Raw genomic sequence first — 21,257 nt, forward strand, 5'->3', positions numbered from 1 at the left:
AGAGAGAGAGAGAGAGACAGACAGACAGACCCAGAGAGAGAGAGACAGACAGACCCAGAGAGAGAGAGAGAGAGAGAGAGAGAGAGAGAGAGACACAGAGAGAGAGAGAGAGAGAGAGAGAGAGAGAGAGAGAGCCAGCACCCACCTCTTGGGAGGGAAGCACCATGCAGAGCGTGGTAGGAGGATGGGGGTGAGGGGGGGTCCGCTCTGCCCGTCCACGGTGCTGATGGTGGGGCTGGGGAAGCGGCTGATGCCCCCCGGGCCCCCGGGCACCACCATGCCCGTGTTGTTGGCGTTGTTGATGTTGGCGTTGGAGCCGGAGGAGGAGTAGGAGGACGGCGTGAAGGTGGTGGAGTCCACCAGCTTGTCGTGAGACGGGGACTCGCCCTCGCCGGGGCTGCCCGCCTTGCTGAGGTGCAGGGGACGCTGCGTGGTGAAGGACTGCGGGAAGGTGCCGCGGCCGTCACTCTGGTTGTAGTAGTTGACGTGGTTACCGAAGAGACCGCCCGCTCGCTGTGGACAGGAGAGAGGATTTGGGTGTGGGGGGGGGGGGGGGAGAGAAAACAGAAAGAGGAGATTAGCTACATATGTCCAACTGTAGCATCAGGCTTGTATCGATATGCTTTATCTCTATGCTGTGTATACTGTGTAGGCATGCAGGTTTGCATCTTTTATAATGGTTGTACTGTGTAGGCATGGGAACTTATGTAACTCATGTACTGTGTATACAGAGAGGCTTTCATCTCTATACTGTTCAGTCTTGATGAGGATGACTCGGCCTGAGGCGGCAACGGTGGCAGGAACTGATGTCATAGAGGTGGTTTGCTGAGCACACACAGATGATGTACCTTTCTTGTGGCCCAGAGAGCTGTGTTAACACCACAAAGCTAATCGTTTGGGGGCTTTAGCTCAGTGTGCCAAGAACGCTGTGTGTGCCAAAACGGTCTCGCTCGCCCTTAAGAGAAATGTAACCAGGGTGGTTTGGTGAGCCAGGCACAGATGACAAGGTGAGATCTGAAGATGTGCGTCAGCTTCATGAAGACATATGGGCTTATATGGCTTTAGTTCAGTGTGCTAGCACAGTCTTCTTCTCCTCCAAATTGTGGGTTCTGGGTGGGATGGCCGGCTGGTGGATCTTAGAAGCTCCGGCAGCAGAAGCGATGGTTGAGGGGCCTTGGGGTGGCAGGGAGGGTGGCAGGGCGGGGTGTGTGGGGGTGGTGTAGCCGACCTTTACCCTGAAGATATCGTCCTCCGAGGCTGCCGACGTGGGCTCCTTCAGGGTCTTATCTAGCTCCTCCTCCACGGTGAGGTCACCGGAGATGGCCCGTCGGATCTCCGGGCCCATGTCATGGAGCGTCCGCAGGCCCGCCTGCGACACACACACACACACACATACACATGCATACACACACACACACATTCACACAGGTACAGCAGGCGAGCAGAAAGTTAACAATAGTGTCATCGATTCCACCTTCAGTGGATGTTGCTGCGTGTGTTTGAGAACGGGGATGTGTGTGTATGTGTGTGTGAGGGAGAATCTGTGTGTGTGTGACAGCCCACCTGCAGAGAGAGAGCAGTCTTGGGGGGTACCTTAGCGACCAGACCCTGCTCCTTACGCTTCTTGAACTTCCGGAAGTATTCCTGGATCAGGAAGGTGGCATAGAACTTCCCCACCGTCACCTCATCGTCTAGGGACAGACACGCAGGGTCGCTCACTCCACTGTCCCTTCATTCGTTCATCTGTTCAACTATGCATACACTTACTCATTCATCCACTCATCCATTCAGTCATTGAGGCATTCATTCACACGTGCTCTGTTCATTCATTCCTCCATTCACTCGCAGAGTTTATTTGTTTGCTACTCATTCATTCATTCGCTCATTCGTTCACGTCCATGTGTTGAGAGGCTGTGAAGAGACTGACCTCCAGCAGGGGGCACCACCTGGTCCAGCAACTTCATGCTTGTTCTCTTCCAGATCTTCTTCACTATGGCCCTCAGCTCCTCATTAGCCTGCTCCAAATTACCTACACACACACACACACGCACACACACACACACACAGGCACATCCACACATTGATCAATTTACAGTCAAATCATTCAAACTTGCAAAATTGTGATTGTGTGTGTGCGCATGTCGGTGTACGTGTGTATCGGCATATGTGTGTGTATCTGTGTGTATGTCTATGTATCTGTGTGTTTTGTGTGTGTGTGTATGTGTATTACCGTCAGTCTTGATCCTGAGAGCGGTGCGGACCAGGGCGAACAGGGTGGCGTTGAACATGACCGTCCCGTCACTGTTCAGCGGCATGTTCATGGACACCAGACGCTGCAGACACAGAGACACACACACAGACAGATACACACAGAGACATGGAGATAGACACACACAGACGCACAGAGATGCACAGAAACACACTCGGACAGACACACACACACACATGGAGATATCCACACAAAAACACAGAGATACACACACAGAAACACATGGAGAGAAACCAAGATGCAGACACAGAGACAGAAACACACAGAAAAGAGAACATCATTAACATGACTTCATTATTTATTAAGCAACAGCAATTCTCAAGAGACGATTTGCAAACACTTGCAAGATCCACAGCGACACACCGGGGGGAATTTGAACCTACAACCTCTTGACCTGCAGTCCGATACTCTACCGCTGAGCTACACCTACCCCCCCTGTTGTGAGTGACTGGACCCACCTTGCAGGCCACCCTGTGGGGACAGAGCTTCCCGAAGCCCAGGGGTGGCTGGATCCTCCTCAGCAGAGTCACCACATCCAGGTGCTTGATCCTGCCCCTGGAGAGAACACACACAGACAGGATTTAGATCCTACCCCTGGAGAGAACACACACACAGACAGGCTCTATATCCTACCCCTGGAGAGAACACACAGTGACAAGGGTCTTACTTGGCCTCAGGGTCGTACTCAGCCCAGATCCTCTTGAACTCGTCCAGGTGATGCGGCCCCAGAATGGACCAATCCCGGGTCAGGTAGTCAAAGTTGTCCATGATGACAGCCACAAACAGATTGATAATCTGAGACAGACAGCACAACAATAAATCAGTCAGTCGGTCGGTCAGCCAATCAATCAATCAACCATAAATCCAGTCTCTGTTCATCTATCTGTCCATCCATCCATCTCTCTGTCTCTCTCCATCCATCCATCCAGTCCAAGTGTTATCTTACCAGAATTACACGAATCAAATACAAATGTATTTGTATCCCTCTAATGATAGCGATAGAGAACCATGCTAAGAACGTCCGTGGTAAGTATCGTGGACCTAACCTCACTAGGTTTTCTCCCGTGCCAGGTTTGTCCCATCCAGTGCACCGTACTTACCAGGAAGGCGCACAGCATGTAGAAGCTGACGAAGTAGATGATGGCGAACTGGCTGCCGCAGTCCTCGCTGCCCACCTCGGAGCCCATCTCACAGGGCCGGGTGGGCTGGCACGCCAGCATGATCTCCTGCCACGCCTCGCCCGTGGCACACCTGGGTACAGGTGCACGCGCATACACACACACACACACACACACACACAGACAGTCACATGCATGCAGGTGCACACACAGATTTGTATGCAGTCATACAGACACAAATACACGCATGCACACACACACACACACACACACACACACACACAGGTGTCACACTATGTGTTTGTATACTACAAACACTTTAGGATCTACTCATCTACTCACAGAAGGAGAGAGAGGGTATAAGATCTGTCTCCTCCTTCTGTATAGCATCCTAGATGAAACTACAGGGAGGTACAGTAGAGCCATGTAGCGTTCAGATGTAGTCCCACTGCATGGCAGCTTACCTGGGACAGAGCGCTTCTAGAACGTTCGGGGAGGTTCTTGAACATTAGGTCGGATATTCTATTGATAGAGAGCTTCTCGAACCTTCAGGGAAGTTCTTGAACATTGGGTTAGATATCGGAAAAGACGGAGGTTCTGGGGGAGGGCAGGGTTCTCCTCACCTGAAGAGGAGCAGCACAGCCTGGGGGAACGTCTGGAAGTTGTTGTTCCTGTTGATCTCGCTGTGGTCCCTCAGAGCTATCTTACCAAACATCTGGAGGAGGGGGGGTTGTACATACAGGAAATGAGGTCAGCACGCAGGAAATGAAATCAGTACAGGACCAAGAGCAGAAGAAGTAAGAAGGAGAGAAGAGAGGAAAAGGAGAAGAGAGGAGAGGTAAAGAGAGGAGAGAGGGAGGGACAGGGCCAACCAGAAGAAAGCTACTCAACACCGATACAAGCACACAGAAGAATGGATGGACACCAGGGTTCCACGGCGGAGAAAACAGGAGAGAACACAGAACCACCGGAACCACACACCGCCCGACAGACAGGACGACACTGGCTGGAGGAGAGAGAGGGAACGAAGGACGGAGAGAGAGAGGGGGGAAAAAAGCAGGTGGAGAGACAGCGACCCTGCGGCAGAGAGAGGGGGGTCTTACCTGCATGCCGATGACAGCGTAGATGAAGAAGAGCATCACTATTAGCAGCGCTACATAGGGGAGGGCCTGGGGGGAGAGACACACGTCAGCACACGCGGTCACACCAGACCGCAACAACAGCCTGGCAAATCATTGGACAGCCTCGCTCCTGTTCTACTTCCTGTGCCGGCGTGCGGAGGCGTGGGGTCATGAAGCGTACTGCTGAGAGAGAGACCTCAAAGATACCTTTATTGGGCAGTCAAAACTGCCAGGAGAGAGAGAGAGAGAGAGAGAGAGAGAGAGAGAGAGAGAGAGAGAGAGAGAGAGAGAGAGAGAGAGAGAGAGAGAGAGAGAGTAAAGAAAGGGAGAAGGAGAGCGTAAGAGAGAGGGAGAACAGAGGGAGGGAGAGATAGAAAGTGAGAAGGAGAGAGGGGTGACGCAGCGGCACGCCTCAGGACCACCACCCCCACCCACCACCCAGGAGGAAGAGTCCCATCTTACCGACTACTCATCAAATGATTTGTGCTTGTGGTGGAGTGCTCTGTAACCATGGCCTTATGGAGAGGGTCCTGGGGGAACCCTTTAAACTTATTAGTGTGGAGCTAAAAGTGAGGGGGGGGGATGATAACATGCTGATGGGGGGTCAGGGGTCAGAGCGGATGTGAGCTACACCCCCTCCCTGCTTCATGGCAGCCTGCAGGGAGCACTCCCGCCCACAGAGGGTGCTGATGGAGCCAGACCCCACCTCCAACCATAGTGTCCGTGATTTCTGTTACGTGTGTGAGTGACAGTTACTGTATATGTGTGTCGTAGATATAGAACCTACATGATGCACTACAACCATAAAAATATGAAACCAATTCAATTGAGAAAGACCGATAGGGAGAGATGGAGAGACTACTACCACAACTAGTCTGAAAACAGACGATGGTGTGAGAGTTGGTTGGAGGTCCAGCCCCTGCCCCACCAGCCCCTCCTCTCCAGGTGAGAGTTGCCCCCCGTCAGCGCTCTAGCCTGGCTGTAAGCATGTTGGTCCGAGTCTCCCCTCACTTGGAATGACTTGATGAAGGTCCACAGCAGGGTCCGAATCCCCTCCCCCCGAGACAGCAGCTTGACCAGCCTCATCACACGGAACAGTCGGAAGAAGGTGATGGAGATCCTGGCGTTATCCTCCGAGTTTTGTAGTCCCTTTTGTTGGGTTCACGGACGTCAACAAGCACAGACACACACATACAGGTATGGACACACACACATACACATACAGGTATGGAAACACACACACACACACATGCAGGTATGGAAACACACACACAGAGGTATGGAAACACACACACACACACGCACAAGAATGACCACACGTGGGTTTTTGACACACAAGAATGGACACGTACACACAGGTATGAACACACACACACACACGTTTGGACACGCACGCACACACATAAGAATGGACCCACACAGATATGACCACACCCACACACGTGTCAATATTGACACACATAAAGAAACACAAATGCACACAGGCGTTGACACACATCCACATACATGTTTGTATGCATGTGAATACCCACAGAAAGATGTGGATACGAACAAGCATAGAAATGGGCGCGCGCACACAGACACACACACAGACACACACACAGACACACATTCAGTTAATAAAATGGTCTGTTGCGTCCTACAAAGTCCCATCAAAAACAACCTACAAAAGAGTTCAGGAGAGAATCGGGCTCACGCTCTCTTGTGGCCCCAGGAGTCACATGACAACAAACAGATCCTATACAGCATCTTATACTCCTCCTCTGCCCTCCTCCTTTACCTTCGATCCACCCCTCCTTCTCCTTTCCCCTCCTTCTCCTCTGCATTCCATTTATACCTCTGTTCCTCCTCCTCTGCACTGGATCTCTACCTCTCTTCTCCTCCTCCCCCGCTCTCCAACTACCTCTGCTCTCTTCATCCGTAGTTCATCTATCAGTCTCCAGGAAGGTCATCTAGCTCTGGTAGAATCTGAAATGCTATTTTGTCACCTTCATCTCTCAAGTAAAATGTATTTACTCATCTCCATTAAGAAGTATAAAATATTTCTAATCTGTGTTCTGCTAACATCTGGACTAGTTCTTTGAGATAGACATGACTCCCACGGTCATAAAACAGTCCGCACACATCACAAAAACAACAAAAACGATCTATCACATAAACAGAAGTTCACCAAGGACAGTACCGACTACATTACACTAACAGACACAATGACAACAACAATAGTTAGCAACTGTTACCAAACAAACAAACAATTAAGGGGTACGTAAAGAGCCTGTATTGATGCGTTTGTTGCTGTTTGTCCTGGGGCCACCGTTTCTGCGCTAACACTGTAGGAGCAGTACCACGGCTGAACAGCAGGGGGGGCTAAACAGCCACACAGAGACGGAGAGAGAGACGGGGAGAGAGAGAGAGAGAGAGAGAGAGAGAGAGAGAGAGAGAGAGAGAGAGAGAGAGAGAGAGAGAGAGAGAGAGAGAGAGAGAGAGAGAGAAGCAGACAGAAATATAGACAGACAGAAATATAGGAAATCTTTAGAGGTTGAGGAGAGAGAGAAAAAGACAGAGAAAAAGAGAGACAGAGACAGGAAGAGAGAGAGAGAGACAGCAAGAGAGAGAGTATGTCGGCATGAACATGACGGGACGCACCAATGACAAAGCACCAGGAAGATCACACTAAAAGAGGGGGGAGTAAGGGGGAGGGGAGGCCGGGCAGGAGCACCATGGAAACACAGTAGCCACTGACCGACTGACAGAAGACCCAGCCTTAGTATGTTTGCACAGTACGGTGCCCTGACACACGCACACACACACACACACACACACACACACACACACACACACACACACACACACACACACTCACACTCACACTCACACTCACACTCACACTCACACTCACACTCACACTCACACTCACACTCACACTCACACTCACACTCACACATATAGAGGTGACATGCTGCAGGTGCTGGTGGTGGTGGGGGGGGGGGGGGCTGGCGGGACGAGGCAAGTGAGTGGAGGAGATGGAGGGATGGAGGAGGAGGGGCGACGAGGGTTACCGTGGGTCCGTACCATTGGTCTTACCACAGGGGCATGGGAAGACGGGGAGGAGTCAGCTGGCTTTAAAGAAAGGCACACAGATCAAAGCTATAGTAGCGCACACCTCTCTGGGACACTGTGTGTGTGTGCGCGCGTGTGTTTGTGTGTGTGTGCGGGGCAGTCGATCACACCCCTCTTCATATCTCTTGGCATTCTACCTGTCCATCATTCTGGGAATGGAGACCCACACACAGACTAGACATCCCAGAGGTGGAGGGATGGGGTTCAAAGGTAAACCTGACCACCCTATGTGCGGGTGCGTGTGTGTGAAGGGGGGTTTATATGAGGTTATAGGGGGCAATATGTTTTTTTTATAGGTTTATAGTATTTTGCTTTATTGTGGGATATTGAAGTTTTATGTTTGTCGTGTTGGAATATCCTACTAGCCGCAGGGAAAAGAAACATTCATGCATGTGTCTTCTCAAGTGTGTGTCTATGTGTAGATGTGTGTCTGCATTTGTGGTTGTGTGTGGGTTTGTGTGTATGCGTGTATGTTTGTATTTGTACAGTACACATGTGTGTGTGTATAAATGCATCTGTATGAGTTTGTGTGTGTGTGTGTCTAGGAATGCAGAGAGGCGTCTCTATAGTAATCTCTGTCTTTCCACCAGCCTGGCTACACTCCTACAGCATGAACACAGTTAGTTTCTGATTGTACCACAGGGTTAGTGACAGGGAGGTCCAGTGCATGGTCCCACAGTAGGGAGCCATCCACTGGCCATCACCAGTACTGCAGCCTGCTGACTGGACCCTGGCCTGTTGGATTAGGCCCAAAGAAACACACAGCTGGGAATGGTTCTGGAGTGCAGTGGTGCAGTGTGGACTGTAGGGGGCACTGGTTTACACCAATGGGGTGGATGTGAGGCCTGTAGGTTCTCTCTAGGCTTAGCCAGGGTTGTGATTTCTTACACACAACGCCTCTCCCTATAGGGAAACCCCAACCCAACGATCCCTGGCCAATGGGGATGGACCTTTGGAGTGTTGCCTGTTGCTTGTGTGATGAAGTGTGTGTGTGTGTGTATGTGTTTGAGTGAAACAGTGTATGTTCACAATGTGTCTGTTAATGTGTTCACTTTCTTAGATGTTTAGTGGCATTGCTATGTGTGTGTGTGGTGTGCATGCCTGCATGCATGTGTGTGTGTGTGTGTGTTCGTGTGCAGTTGCATATGATCGAGACAGGAAAGGTGTGTGGGTATTGAGGAAGGTCTTCAGGGTAGTGGGTAGTAACTATGGATGACATTATGTAGCTACATGCTAACGGTAGCTTCAGGGGTCTACTGGAGTAAAGGTTCTAACAGAGTTGGTTAACTAGTTAACAGCTAGTTAACTGGCTGTTCTGCAATGATCTTCAGCTCTTTAAGACCCCCCCACTGCAGGTGTACTACCAAAACAGCCACAGCATCGACTGGGCAATACCATTACAGATAGACCCCTCTCAGGATTTCTGGCTGTGTCTGAGGGTCAAGGGTCGATCTGAGTTCAGTTCGAATCGCGATTCACTCAGTGATCGTAAAGTGAATTGAAGATAACCCATTGCCCTCCACAATGATTTGTATCGTTTTTTCCCCTCCTGTTCGGGAATCTAATCTTAATTCACTTGCAGCATTTCGTGAATCGGAACTGAGTTTTAGTCGAACTCCAACCCTGTTTTCAAGCACTATTAGGGTCATGGTCGTAGTGTAGTAAAACTGGAGGGGACTGGTTGAGAGAAAACGTGCATGTGTCAGGATTATTCGACTCTGGGCGCAGTACACAATGTCACTTGTAATGATACCAGGGAGGCATCTCAACATCCATTCCTGCTGTGCCAGTGCGGCCTGTCATACAGTCAACCGTTACTGCTCAACATAGCTACAACTCCGTTCAGTAAAACGTAAAAACACAATTTCATTTCAAGAGCAGGTTTGCTCTCATGTCACATGATCAACACAGTTCAGATCATTGGGTGAGCTGGGTCTCTCTCTGTCCATCATTGGACTGCTCTGATTGGATTTCACAGTTGTTTAGGTTACTGGTTTGATTTGGACTACAGTTTGATTAGTATTTTATGGAATTTTGATAGTTTTATGTCATTTGGGACGTACCTGTCGATTCTAAGATTAGATTTTAGACTCATTTTGAAGGTTGGCTTGTGAATCAATAGCTGTGCTCAATATAAATCAACCATTGTGATTGGTGTAAAAAGTCAAGTGACGCACACACCGGGCCTATCGTTAGAGAGGAGACCCAGATTACCCAGCTTGCATTTTGGCTGAGCAAGAGCACCACAAACCAATCAGAAGAGAGAGAGAAGAAAACATCCATAAAGAAGAATAAAGTGCACTGAAGAACTCAGGCCAGAGAGAGATGGAGGGAGGAAAAGAGAGGGAGAGAGAGAGAGGCATTCCAGAGAGAAGAGGAGGGAGGGGGGGCGGAGAGATGCAGATATCGGTGGCATCGCCTGCAAGACACTACAAACGCTTCAAAACCACCTCAGGTAACTACTACGTCTTAGACAAACCAATCCCAAACAGAAAAAAACCCAACGGAAAATTGAACGGAAAAGGACATTATGGGAAAAGCACCTGCTGGCGGGAGCAAAAAAATGGATTCTGGGAAGAGTTGTAGGTATGAGGTCGGAGGCGGGGTCGTTCCAAATCGTGGCCCAGTTTAATTAGAGGTATGCCAACACACACCCAGGAGGATGAGGTAAGACAAGGTATCGGGTTTTGACGTCGTCAATCTCTGTGCAGAGTCGCAGAGAGGTTTACTTATAAAAACAACAAGTTATCCACTCAGCTACGATGCAAGGCTCGGTAACAGCAGGTCACTCTCTCAGCCAAACACCCGAGGACTGAGACAGAAGACCGGGGTCATGCCCAGGGTTAGAGAGGTTAGATGTAGAGGAAACAAAAACATAAACAAACAAACCACCCAAACGGCAGCCACACCGTGTCAGTCTGTGGACTGTCGAACAGAGATGGTGGAAACGGGAGGGTGTATATCTCTGGCCGGACGAGGGCTAAGTCGACAATGTTGTCGTTCATTAAAACCTTTGACATCGTCTCCTCCGTGACAGATAGCTTCACTTTCAAAGACAAGAACGCACACTGCAGCACCTGGGACAGAGTAATGCCGGGATACTTGTCACCTGTCAGGTGAAATGCTGAGACTCTTTTTCTTTTGTGTGTATAGAATGATGCTGGATGACTCTACACCTGTCAGGGCTGACGCCAAGACTGTGTCTATTTCTCTCGTTTGTATAGAATATACACCTGTCAAGGGCAACGCTGAAAGACTCTTTCTGAAAGACACTCTCTCATTCATACAGCACTGCAGGAAGTAATGACATTGTCACTGATGTTACAACAGGCTCATCTCTTGTGTACAGACTGGGCTGAGTGACTATGGACTGTAATGAAAGATGCATAAATTGAAACAATTTGGTTCTCTAGGCTATGATCATCAAGTACCCACTTCCAAATCACATTCTGTGTACACTGTGTGTTAAATAATTCAAAGACTTTGGTCTGGTTCTCAGGCAGTGACCCTAGCATGTCCTTTGAGTGTCTCTCTCTCTCTCTCTCTCTCTCTGGCTTTAACTTATCTTTGTTTTTCTCCTTCTTTCCCTAGTGGGGTTCCAAGAGTGGTTCTTGTGAAGGTGTGGCTGCAGTTGAGTGTGGTTCTTCTTAAGCACGGTTCTGAGTGAGGTTCTTGTCTTGTGAAAAGAACCAAGGCAGGGTAGCCGCTATGCTGCTCCAGAGAATCGTAAGGTTTATGAAGCGACGACGGACGTGCTCGCTGCGTTCTAGAAGAACAACCTGAACTAGAGATACACTTAGACGCTGTAGTCCTATTGTCTTGATCGAACACTTGCCTCGGCTGTTCTCTGAATGGCCTTCTAGGGGAAAGAGATAGAGTTCTCGCTATGAATAGAAATACACTTAGACTACACCCATCAGGTTAACCACCAGACACCTGCTAGGGCATCCAGCCCATTCAGCTTTGTTCATAGGGATATTATAGAGCTCAAGTCTGAGTGAATTCATAAATACATTTACATAAATTTCCCGTATCTGCGGTTGTTCTCGGGCCAAGTTTGTTTACTGCGTCTGCATCTGGGGCCAGAATATATCACCCCTGTTTTCCATCATGCTCCACAGTCATTCACCATGCCTGGAGAACCGAAGGGTTCTCCCATTGAAATGATTCATCATTAAGAGCCAAACCAGAATGTGAGAGCAAACCAAACCGTGAGACAACGCAACAGTTTGTTTGTTCTACTGATGCTCAGTCAAGGTTGAGCAACGAGGGAGGGGGTGGGGGGCAGGCAGGAAGGCAGGCAGGAGGAGGTGGAAAGTGGGCTACTTACGTTCACCTCAGTGATAGCTATGTCAACAATGCTACCCACAACTATTAAGGCGTCAAATGTGTTCCATGCATCGACAAAATAATGCTGCGTTGGGGATGAACAAAACAGGAGACGACAACGACAACGACATACAAAAAAATGAAATGAAAAGAAAAAAGGAGAGAAGAGAAAAAAAGAAAGATAACAGTTATATATGAACGTTGGTGTTTAGTCGAAGAGAAAAGGGGGGGAGAAAATCGTAAAATTAAACGACAGCTTGAAAAGAGGAGCGGAAATAAAGGAGTGAAATCCGCGAGATGATCAGGAGGAGCTGAGGACGGCCGGTCATGCTTGTCCATGTGGGAAATCAACATCAACAACAATAAACAACAATAATAAACAACAGTAAACAACAACAAAATCACCACCAAAACCACTTCTTGTGAAATCATAGGCGGGATACTATGGTTAGTCGGTTAGTTAGCAGTTAGTGGAAAGGGAAACCTGGGACACGTCACAGTCTTTTGCAAAAATAGTCTTAGCTCTCTGCTTAGAACAGTAGTCCTGACTATGAGAACCCTTGGAGAACCTATGCGGAACCCTGGCCTGTTGCTATAAGTGCTTGGTAATACCCGAGGAGGAGCCTGTTTCATCACCTGGTGCTGGAAATGCCGAGAACCCCAAAGGCGGCGGCCATGTTGGAGATTTTAGAATGGAGGGAGGGCGGAGGTAGGGGAGAGGCGGGGGGGGGAGAGATACAACACCAGAGCGCGGTGTGGGAGACACGATAGCCACGAAGAGAGGACAAAGGTAGAAAAGAAAGAAGGGAAGTAAGGAGAAAGGGAGGACAGGAAAAGAGAGAGAGAGACAGAGCGAGTGCAGAGAGAGAGGTGGCGATGTACTTACGTTGATCTCACTGAGAATGACGTCTATAATGCTGCCAATTACGATGAGGAAGTCAAAAACATTCCAGGGATCACTAAAGTAACCCTATACAGGATAGGGGGGGCAGGTGGAGGAGGGGGGAGGAGGGGGGTAAGAGAGGCAAGTTAGACAGGCATTATTCAAGGGAAATCTGCAGACCTTTATCTGTCCAGAAGGGGCCTCGCCTCAGTCCTCGATTGTGTTTAGCAGGAGTTACACAGTACATTGATACATTAATATTAGTATTCTAAAGCGCTACTAATTTAGTAACCTGTGCATGGATGCCAACAAAGCCAAAGCAAATGCTAAACAGATCTTACAAAACTCTACTCCCTTAAGCTTAACTTTTTGTTGTTAGCTCTACCTTCCTTTGATTGGGAAGTGCGGGTATGATGGTAGGTGTAAGCTACTTATAATTAGTTTAGCATAGTACTGCATAGCTCAGCATATCTTAGCATAGTTTAGCATAGCTTAGCATGGTTTAGTGTACTGAAAGTAGCGATGACAAATAGTATTACACTGCCACAGAGGTAAGAAGTTACCAGTCAGTCCAGCGTATAACTATACCTTGTTTAGCCTACAGGCAAACAAGGACTAATGCTTCTGTCTTGGTGGGCTCAGTAAGGAGGGGTGGGGGGGCAGGGGTGTACTGGTGTGGTGGGGATGAACCTACCGATGACAACCTTGTAGGTAAAGTGGGATTGTTACAGTAAGTGTGACAAACATGGTAGTATATCCTCATAGTTTAATACTGGTCTTGTGATACTAGTATTATCTAGTCAATCTGCACACATTCTGACTTTCCACTGTGTCAAACTCTAAATGGTAGCTAGCAGTAGCTGTTAATGAGAGTCAGCAGAGAAGGCTGTGACTGCAACTGCTCAGGCAGTTGCTCCTGGTCCTCCTGCATAGAAAAAGGTGCCATTAGTGTAATGTCACTTCCTGAACTGAGGAAGTGTCAGAGGAAGTAGTCCAGCAGGGATTTCCTGTTCAGAGCAACATGTTTTTAAATAAAGTTAGACACTTTTGAATCATCCACTTTCACACCGCCGCATGCCAAATGTCAACAGAGGACAGGAGAGGTCCGGAGATCTTCAGACAGATATAGACAGTGTTCTAATTATGTCAGAGGAAAGCCTTGGGGAGGGTTCCCAGAGGTGCATGATGGGTAACACTAACAGCACTAAAATCTCATGGGATGACCAGGACCCTCCTCCCACCCCCACCTCTAAAGCAATGTACAAATAGTGCATAACCCAGCAGAAGATCAAGGATCAGAAGTGCATGGTTCTACAGTATTTTTATGGTCAGGGCCTAATTGGTTGGTATTTATAACACAGTCACAAATATCCTGTGCCTCTCCAAGCATCTCCTCAATTAGAACACTGGTTGTACATCAACAGAATAAAAAATGGATCCCAGGTCCACAAAGATGTAATGTCAGGCGGTCAATCTATAACCGAGCCCACCGTCGCTAAGCAACCCATTGGGGATTTTTATGGGGTGTTATCCGTCTGTCGATAACTTGTTTCATCTGGTGGCGGCAGACAGGAAGTTCCATATGTTAGTATTCACCCTGTCCAAGGGACATGTTTCAATTGGAGAAGCAAACCCCTACCAGGTTACTTAGCAACAGGTGAAAAGGAGACGTATACAGAACCAAACAACATCGGATGAGATGTGGTTAGGATTTGCATTTTCCCCTCACATAGTTCTTCTTATTTGTAATGAAGATGAAGTCGAATCAATGCGTTACAGTGGTGGCATTAAATGAAAGGCGAAGTCTTTGTGTGTAGATACAAGCTCATTCAGATTACCATGTCTGGGACCAGCGACCTCATTACACAGTCATTAGGATGGAGAGGAGCATGAAGACAGGTTCTTATAATAGAGACCTAACAATGAGCTCGCTTAGATGAAGTAGGCGGGCGGGGGGGGGGGGGGGGGGGAGGGGATGCAGACGTACCCGAGGTTTGAAAGCGATGAGTTTGAGGATCATCTCCACAGTGAAGAGCCCGGTGAAGAGCATGTTGAGGATGTTCATGGCGTCGTTGAAGGAGCGCGTCTGGCCGTGGTGCTGTAGTAGACACACACACACACACACAAACACATCACAACCAATACAATGACAGTACGATGGCTAAAAAGGCTTGTTCATATCGATAACAAGTATTTCTGGATTGCTCAGCCGTGTGAGTTACCTGCATGGCCAGACAGATGGTGTTGAGCAGGATGAGGGTGAACATCAGGTACTCAAAGTAGGTGGAGTTGACCACGTACCACACCTTGTACTGGTACTGGTTCTTCGGAATGTACCTCCTCAGTGGACGAGCCTTCAGGGCGTACTCCACACACTGACGCTGTACACACACACACACACACGCGTGCACTCATTTTAAATTCTAGGTCTGAATCTTCACCTGAGTTCTAGGTCTCTAGGTCCCCGTCTCCCTGGCCTGGTTCTACGTTCCCCTGACGTCCGTGACAGAACATGCACATGCTTCTAGGTCCCCCGTCTCTCCCGTCCCCAGTCTTTCCCCCTGGTTCTACGTTTCCGGGTTCCACGTCCGGGTTCCAGTTCCACCCACCTGGTTCTTGTCCAGCTCGCAGTTCTTGTACTCTTGCTCCCCCTGCTCCTGGAACGTGACGATGACGAAACCCACGAAGATGTTCATCATGAAGAAGGCGATGATGATGATGTAGATGATGAAGAAGATGGAGATGACCACGCGGTAGTTGTAGACAGGGCCAATGTCCTCCGTGTGGGAGTCTATGGCGCGGTAGAGCAGCCTGGGTGGGAGGAGGGAGGAGGGAGGGGGGAGGAGGGAGGGGGGGGAGGGAGGGAGTGGAGGGAGTGTGGGAGGAGGGAGGGGGGGGAGGAGGGAGGGAGGGGGGGGGAGGGAGTGTGGGAGGAGGGAGGGGGGGAGGGAGGGAGGGGGGGGGAGGGAGTGTGGGAGGAGGGAGGGGGAGAATATGGGGAAAGGGGAAGAGAAGGGAGACATATAATTTTAGACCTGAGACGTGCTAGCAATGTGAAAATACTGTATCTTAGTGTGTGGTGTATTTTTATGGGTGTGAGCAATATCTTTGAGCTTGTGTCAGATCTGAAGTGCATGTGGTTGTGTGCGTATAGTGTTAGCTGTAATGATCCTGGGCCACACGCACACACTGGCAAAGTGTAAGTGTGTGTGTGTGTAGTTACACACTCTGGCCATCCCTCGAAGGTTGAGACGGCAAACAGAGCCATCATGCCCTGGAGGACGTCATCGAAGTTGAAGGCACTGTTCTCCCACTTCCTCATAGCTCTCTCTGGCTTCCTAACATCACCGTCCTTGTACATGATGTAGGAACCCCTGGAGGACACACGCACGCACGCATGCACGCACACCACACACGCATAAGCGCACCACAAGCATGCACGCACGCCAGCCAGCACCACAGACACACAAAAACATGCACACAGAACATACACAGACACATGCGCACAAACAAATACACAGATTGTTTTGGTGTTAGAGAAAGTAACACCAATCAAATTACAATAGGTATCTTCTGAATGATATTGGTATTCATTTGGCTAAACCAGCATGTTACCTGCATTCTGCCGCTGTCTGCTTAGAGATGTCTGTGCAGGAGTAGAACTTGCCCTGAAGACAGAACACACACGCACGCACACACACAGGTTGTCAATACATTCAGGCGCCACATGATGACAGAACTATGATAATTATATATTTTTACTTGATATTGATATCCTGATACATCCTGATATATGATATATTTTTGACATATGATACTGACATACTTGACATCCCCTCTCTCCTCACCTTGAAGAGCTGGACTCCTATGCAGGCGAACATAAACTGCAGCAGGGAGGTGACAATGACAATGTTTCCGATGGTCCTGATGGCCACAAACACACACTGAACCACGTGCTGTAGAGGGAGAGAGGGAGAGAGGGAGAGAGGGAGAGAGGGAGAGAGGGAGAGAGGGAGAGAGGGAGAGAGGGAGAGAGGGAGAGAGGGAGAGAGGGAGAGAGGGAGAGAGGGAGAGAGGGAGAGAGAGATATTCTAATACTTTCATGTGATAATTGCACCGATCAATCAACCAACCAACCAACCCACCAATCAATCAATCAACCCACCCACCCATCAACCAACCCACCAATCAACCAATCAACCCACCCACCCATCAACCAACCCACTCATCAACCAATCAACCCACCCACCCACCCACCCATCAATCAACCCACCCATCAACCAATTAACCCACCCACCCACCCATCAACCAACCCACCCATCAACCAATCAACCAATCAATCAGTCCATGGACTGGGAGTCTGACCTTGAGGCCCTTGGCTCTGTTGATGGCTCTCAGGGGCCGCAGCACCCTGAGCACTCTGAGGATCTTCACCACGTTGATGGCACTAGACCTGAGGGGGGATTCAGTTATTACATGTGTGTTAACGTTACTGCATGTCACTGCATGTTATTACATCGCCCCTATGTGATATGATATTTCATCCTAATAATAACTGTGCGTGTGTGTGTGTGTGTACTCACTGTATTGCAGAGGAGATGAGGGACACACTGACCACCACCAGGTCCAGGATGTTGAAGTAGTTCCTGCAGAACGAGCCTTTGTGGACGAAGGCTCCATACGCCGTCATCTGAGACACACACACACACACACACACACACACACACACACACACACACACACACACACACACCAGGTATCGACAGGTTGTGCGATTCTTTAGAGAGGTCACAAGGATACTCCAGTGATAGTTCTGACACAGGGCTAAATGTGAACTCTGACCTTTAGTATGATCTCAATGGTGAAGAGGCCAGTGAAGACATGGTCTGCATACCCCAGGATCTAGTGCACACACACACACACACACACACACACACACATTATAACACACACTAACCCTAACACATTATTATGCATGAAAAGACTCACGTACAATAATATCTTATTTATTACATCATATATCTTCTGGCAGCTTTGGTATGCTAAGTAAACCCAGACCATTTCTTGAATCTGACCAGCAAAATACTGTTATAACTATGCACTTCTGATCCTTTATCTCCTGCTGTACTTTTCTGTACTGCACTTCACTAAGTGCACTATTTGTACGTTACCTTGGAGAAAAGCGTATGCAGAACAGCACACAGACAGAGTGTCAGGGCTGCACGGTGAGCTGCTTAGAGACACTTAAGAGACACCGTGTTGTGTGGGAAGCCAAGACTGGAGAACCACAGTCTGGTGGGGGACTAGGACAAAGAGGAAGCACAGTGTGCGTGTGAATACGTGTGTGTGTGTGTGTACCTGGTTCCTGATGGAAACGTTCCTGACAGGATCCTCAGCCGCCAGGGAGATGCTGCTCAGCAGGATGAAGAAGAGGATGAGGTTGGTGAAGATGTTGTGGTTCACAATCTTATGACACAGCATCCGGAACCTGGGGAGTGAGGGAGAGAGAGAGAGAGAGAGAGAGAGAGAGAGAGAGAGAGAGAGAGAGAGAGAGAGAGAGAGAGAGAGAGAGAGAGAGAGCGGGCGAAGGAGGGAGGGAGGACATTGAAGAACAAAGGGACGAAGGAGAGAGGAAAGGAACAACCAGTTTACATGTCTACCGAGTTTCCTTCTACATACAGTTGTGCAATTGTAATCGACAGCAGGTGAATGTAGGTGTAGGAGCAGGTGGAGGTGTACTAACTTGTTGGTGTGGCTAAACACGAAGAAGGCCCTGGCCTCAGGCATGGGCACTGCCTTCTCCTTCATCTGGACGTCTGACAGGGGCCTGGGCCTGGGGCCCACGGGCATCTCTGGCTCCTCATCCTCCTCTCCTGGAGGACGGGAGGGAGAGGAAAGAAGTTAGGAGAGGCGAGGGGAAGAGAGAAGAGGGGTTAGGAGTGGATTGGAGATGAGATGGTCAATAGAAAATGGATCAGAGAACACATGCTGTTGCACAAATAAATAGCTGGCATTATCGGTGTGTTGTACTCAGAGCAAACACATACTTACACACACACACACGGGACAACATTTACCCAGGAGAAGCCCAGCAGACAGAAAGAGAGAGACAGAACCCGTGGACGGTCAAATAGAGGTTCCGCGTGATTGAGCGCGGACGTGTTTGTGAACACAGTTGTGTGACAGTGTGTCCGATTATACATGGCGTGCGTGTTACGTGTGTGTGGGTGCCTGTGTGTATTACATGTGCGTGAACCACATTTATGTGCGTGTGTGTGTGTGTGTGTGTGTGTGTGTGTGTGTGAGGTTCCGGTGTGGCCCGGTTTTCTGCTCCTGCCCTCTGTCTGGTATGGTTCCTCCCCCAGATCCACTAGTCTTACTTTTGAGCACTGTTACTGTGCTACCTGGAAACTCGTTGGCGGGGTACGGGTTCTTCTCCTCGTTCTCATCCGCCGTGTCTATGTTGATCTGGGAACGCAGAACGTCAGAACGTCACTGGAGAACCAAGCTTCATACACACACACGGCACAATTGGGGAGTCAACACACATAGATAGACAGACAGGGCCTAGGATACATTGTGGCATTACACCAGCGTGTTTGTACAACACTGTTGAATGGAATGACAGCGTGTGACATTGTGTGCTCGCAGTGTGTGAAACTAGAGCGCCAGGTGTGGCCCACCAGGTGTGTCTCTACAGGTGTAGCACGACAGCAGGCCTGACGGCTGCGTTTACGAAAGGCTGACCCAGCAGGTTTGAAAACGAGAAGTAAAGCTCTGCCTTTATCAGCAGAGCCAGGGGACACAGAGGTGTGTGTGTGGTGTGTGGGTGCGTCTGTATGTGTGTGCGAGTGTGCATGTGTCTGTGTGTGCGTGCGTGTGTGTGCGCGTGCGTGTCTCACCTTGGTGGCGGTGGGCGTCTCTCCGTCGGAGGTGATGGACTTGAGCTCGATCTTCTCCTCCTTCTTCTCCTGCTGCAGGGGAGGCTTCTCGTTGTTATGACGCTTATCTGGACTGACCGTTCTGTCAGGACACGCAACACCGCACAGGGTCAGATCCAGTTCACATGTAGACATATATACTGTGTATACACTGTATATGTTTAAACACGCCTACATGCCCTCACACACACACACACACACACACACCTGGCCAACTTCTTCCTCTCCTTCTCTTCCTCTTCCTCCTTCTGAGCCGAGGTAAGACTCTCTGCGTCTGCCAGGTTGTCAACGGCGATGGCCAAGAAGACATTCAGGAGGATGTCTGTTTAGAGGGGTGGGGTTAAGGGACCACAGCCAATCACATGGTTTACAGAAGCCATGCTGCCAATGATGGACGATGGACCCCTGCTGGGTCACTTTTTGACCATTCTGGATCTCATTCTCACTGAGAGCACTCTGTAGCTGCCTGCTTCTGGTCCTGCGGTCGGAGAAGGATACAGTTTCCGCAGATGAAGAGGATGATGAAGTAGATGCAGACCAGCATGCCTGGGAAGGACGGGCCTCCGTAGGCAATGATGCCGTCATACATGACCGAGTTCCAATCTTCTCCTGTCAGGATCTGGAAACAGGAAAACACAGTCGAGTACAGCAAAATAGCATAGCATAGAATAGATACAAGTATGTTCGAGTAAAGTAGAATTCAGCGGATTAGAGTGAGAATAGGGAACGGCAAAGACCGCCATAGAATAGAAGAGAACAGACAATAATGAAAATCAAAAGAATAGAACCGAGTAGAACCGAGTAGAGTAGAGTAGAAGAGAGTGTCTCCAGTACCTGAAACACGGTGAGCAGTGACTGGGGGAAGTTGTCAAAGGTGCTGCGTCGCGTCTCGTCAAAGTTGAACTTCCCTCCGAAGAGCTGCATGCCGAGCAGGGAGAAGATGATGATGAAGAGGAAGAGGAGCAGCAGCAGGGAGGCGATGGAGCGCACCGAGTTCAGCAGAGACGCCACCAGGTTACTGAGAGAGTTCCAGTATCTAGGAAGCAGAGAGACAACAGTTAGGACTACGATGCCCAGGATGCACCAGGTTAGGGGACGCAATCATCATTCCTCCAAAACCACATGAGGCACGAAGTTACTGAGAAGGTTCCATTTTGTAAGGGACACAGAGACTACGGTCTGGACAACAATACCCATGATGCATCAGGTTACCGAAAGAGTTCAAGTAGGGGACAAGGAGTCCACAGTCAAGACTGCAGTGCCCACGATGCACGAGGACGCTAAGCAATTCCCAGTGTCTAGGGGACACTGAGACCACAGTCAAGAGTAAAATACCCATAATGCACAGCACTTTTCCCCCAGTCTCCCGGCAGTGTCTGTCCTGACTTTGACAAAATGAGTCCTGTGACTTTGGATGGTGTAGGTGTCCCTGGTCTGACTGACTGCCTGCAGGAAGGCCTCCAACAAGCTCTCGCTAAA

At 49.3% G+C, this 21,257-nt stretch overlaps 1 protein-coding gene across 1 annotated transcript in view; it reads right to left on the reverse strand.

Annotated features, from left to right (window-relative positions):
• cacna1c (calcium channel, voltage-dependent, L type, alpha 1C subunit) overlaps positions 1–21,257 on the reverse strand; it is a 90,421-nt gene that overhangs the window by 9,925 nt on the left and 59,239 nt on the right. The window contains 29 exon segments of the mRNA XM_062483648.1: positions 146–513; positions 1,235–1,369; positions 1,564–1,691; positions 1,928–2,029; positions 2,231–2,333; positions 2,728–2,824; positions 2,937–3,064; positions 3,370–3,520; positions 4,011–4,102; positions 4,491–4,556; positions 5,520–5,657; positions 7,578–7,625; positions 12,841–12,924; positions 14,825–14,935; positions 15,060–15,218; positions 15,447–15,648; positions 16,065–16,211; positions 16,453–16,505; positions 16,686–16,793; positions 17,203–17,290; positions 17,421–17,527; positions 17,680–17,739; positions 18,196–18,325; positions 18,581–18,710; positions 19,218–19,305; positions 19,740–19,860; positions 19,986–20,100; positions 20,277–20,397; positions 20,613–20,814. Of these exon segments, the coding sequence (XP_062339632.1) occupies positions 146–513; positions 1,235–1,369; positions 1,564–1,691; positions 1,928–2,029; positions 2,231–2,333; positions 2,728–2,824; positions 2,937–3,064; positions 3,370–3,520; positions 4,011–4,102; positions 4,491–4,556; positions 5,520–5,657; positions 7,578–7,625; positions 12,841–12,924; positions 14,825–14,935; positions 15,060–15,218; positions 15,447–15,648; positions 16,065–16,211; positions 16,453–16,505; positions 16,686–16,793; positions 17,203–17,290; positions 17,421–17,527; positions 17,680–17,739; positions 18,196–18,325; positions 18,581–18,710; positions 19,218–19,305; positions 19,740–19,860; positions 19,986–20,100; positions 20,277–20,397; positions 20,613–20,814 (3,582 nt within the window).

Source organism: Osmerus eperlanus, chromosome 17, assembly GCF_963692335.1.
Source record: "Osmerus eperlanus chromosome 17, fOsmEpe2.1, whole genome shotgun sequence".
Taxonomy (NCBI): Eukaryota; Metazoa; Chordata; class Actinopteri; order Osmeriformes; family Osmeridae; genus Osmerus; species Osmerus eperlanus.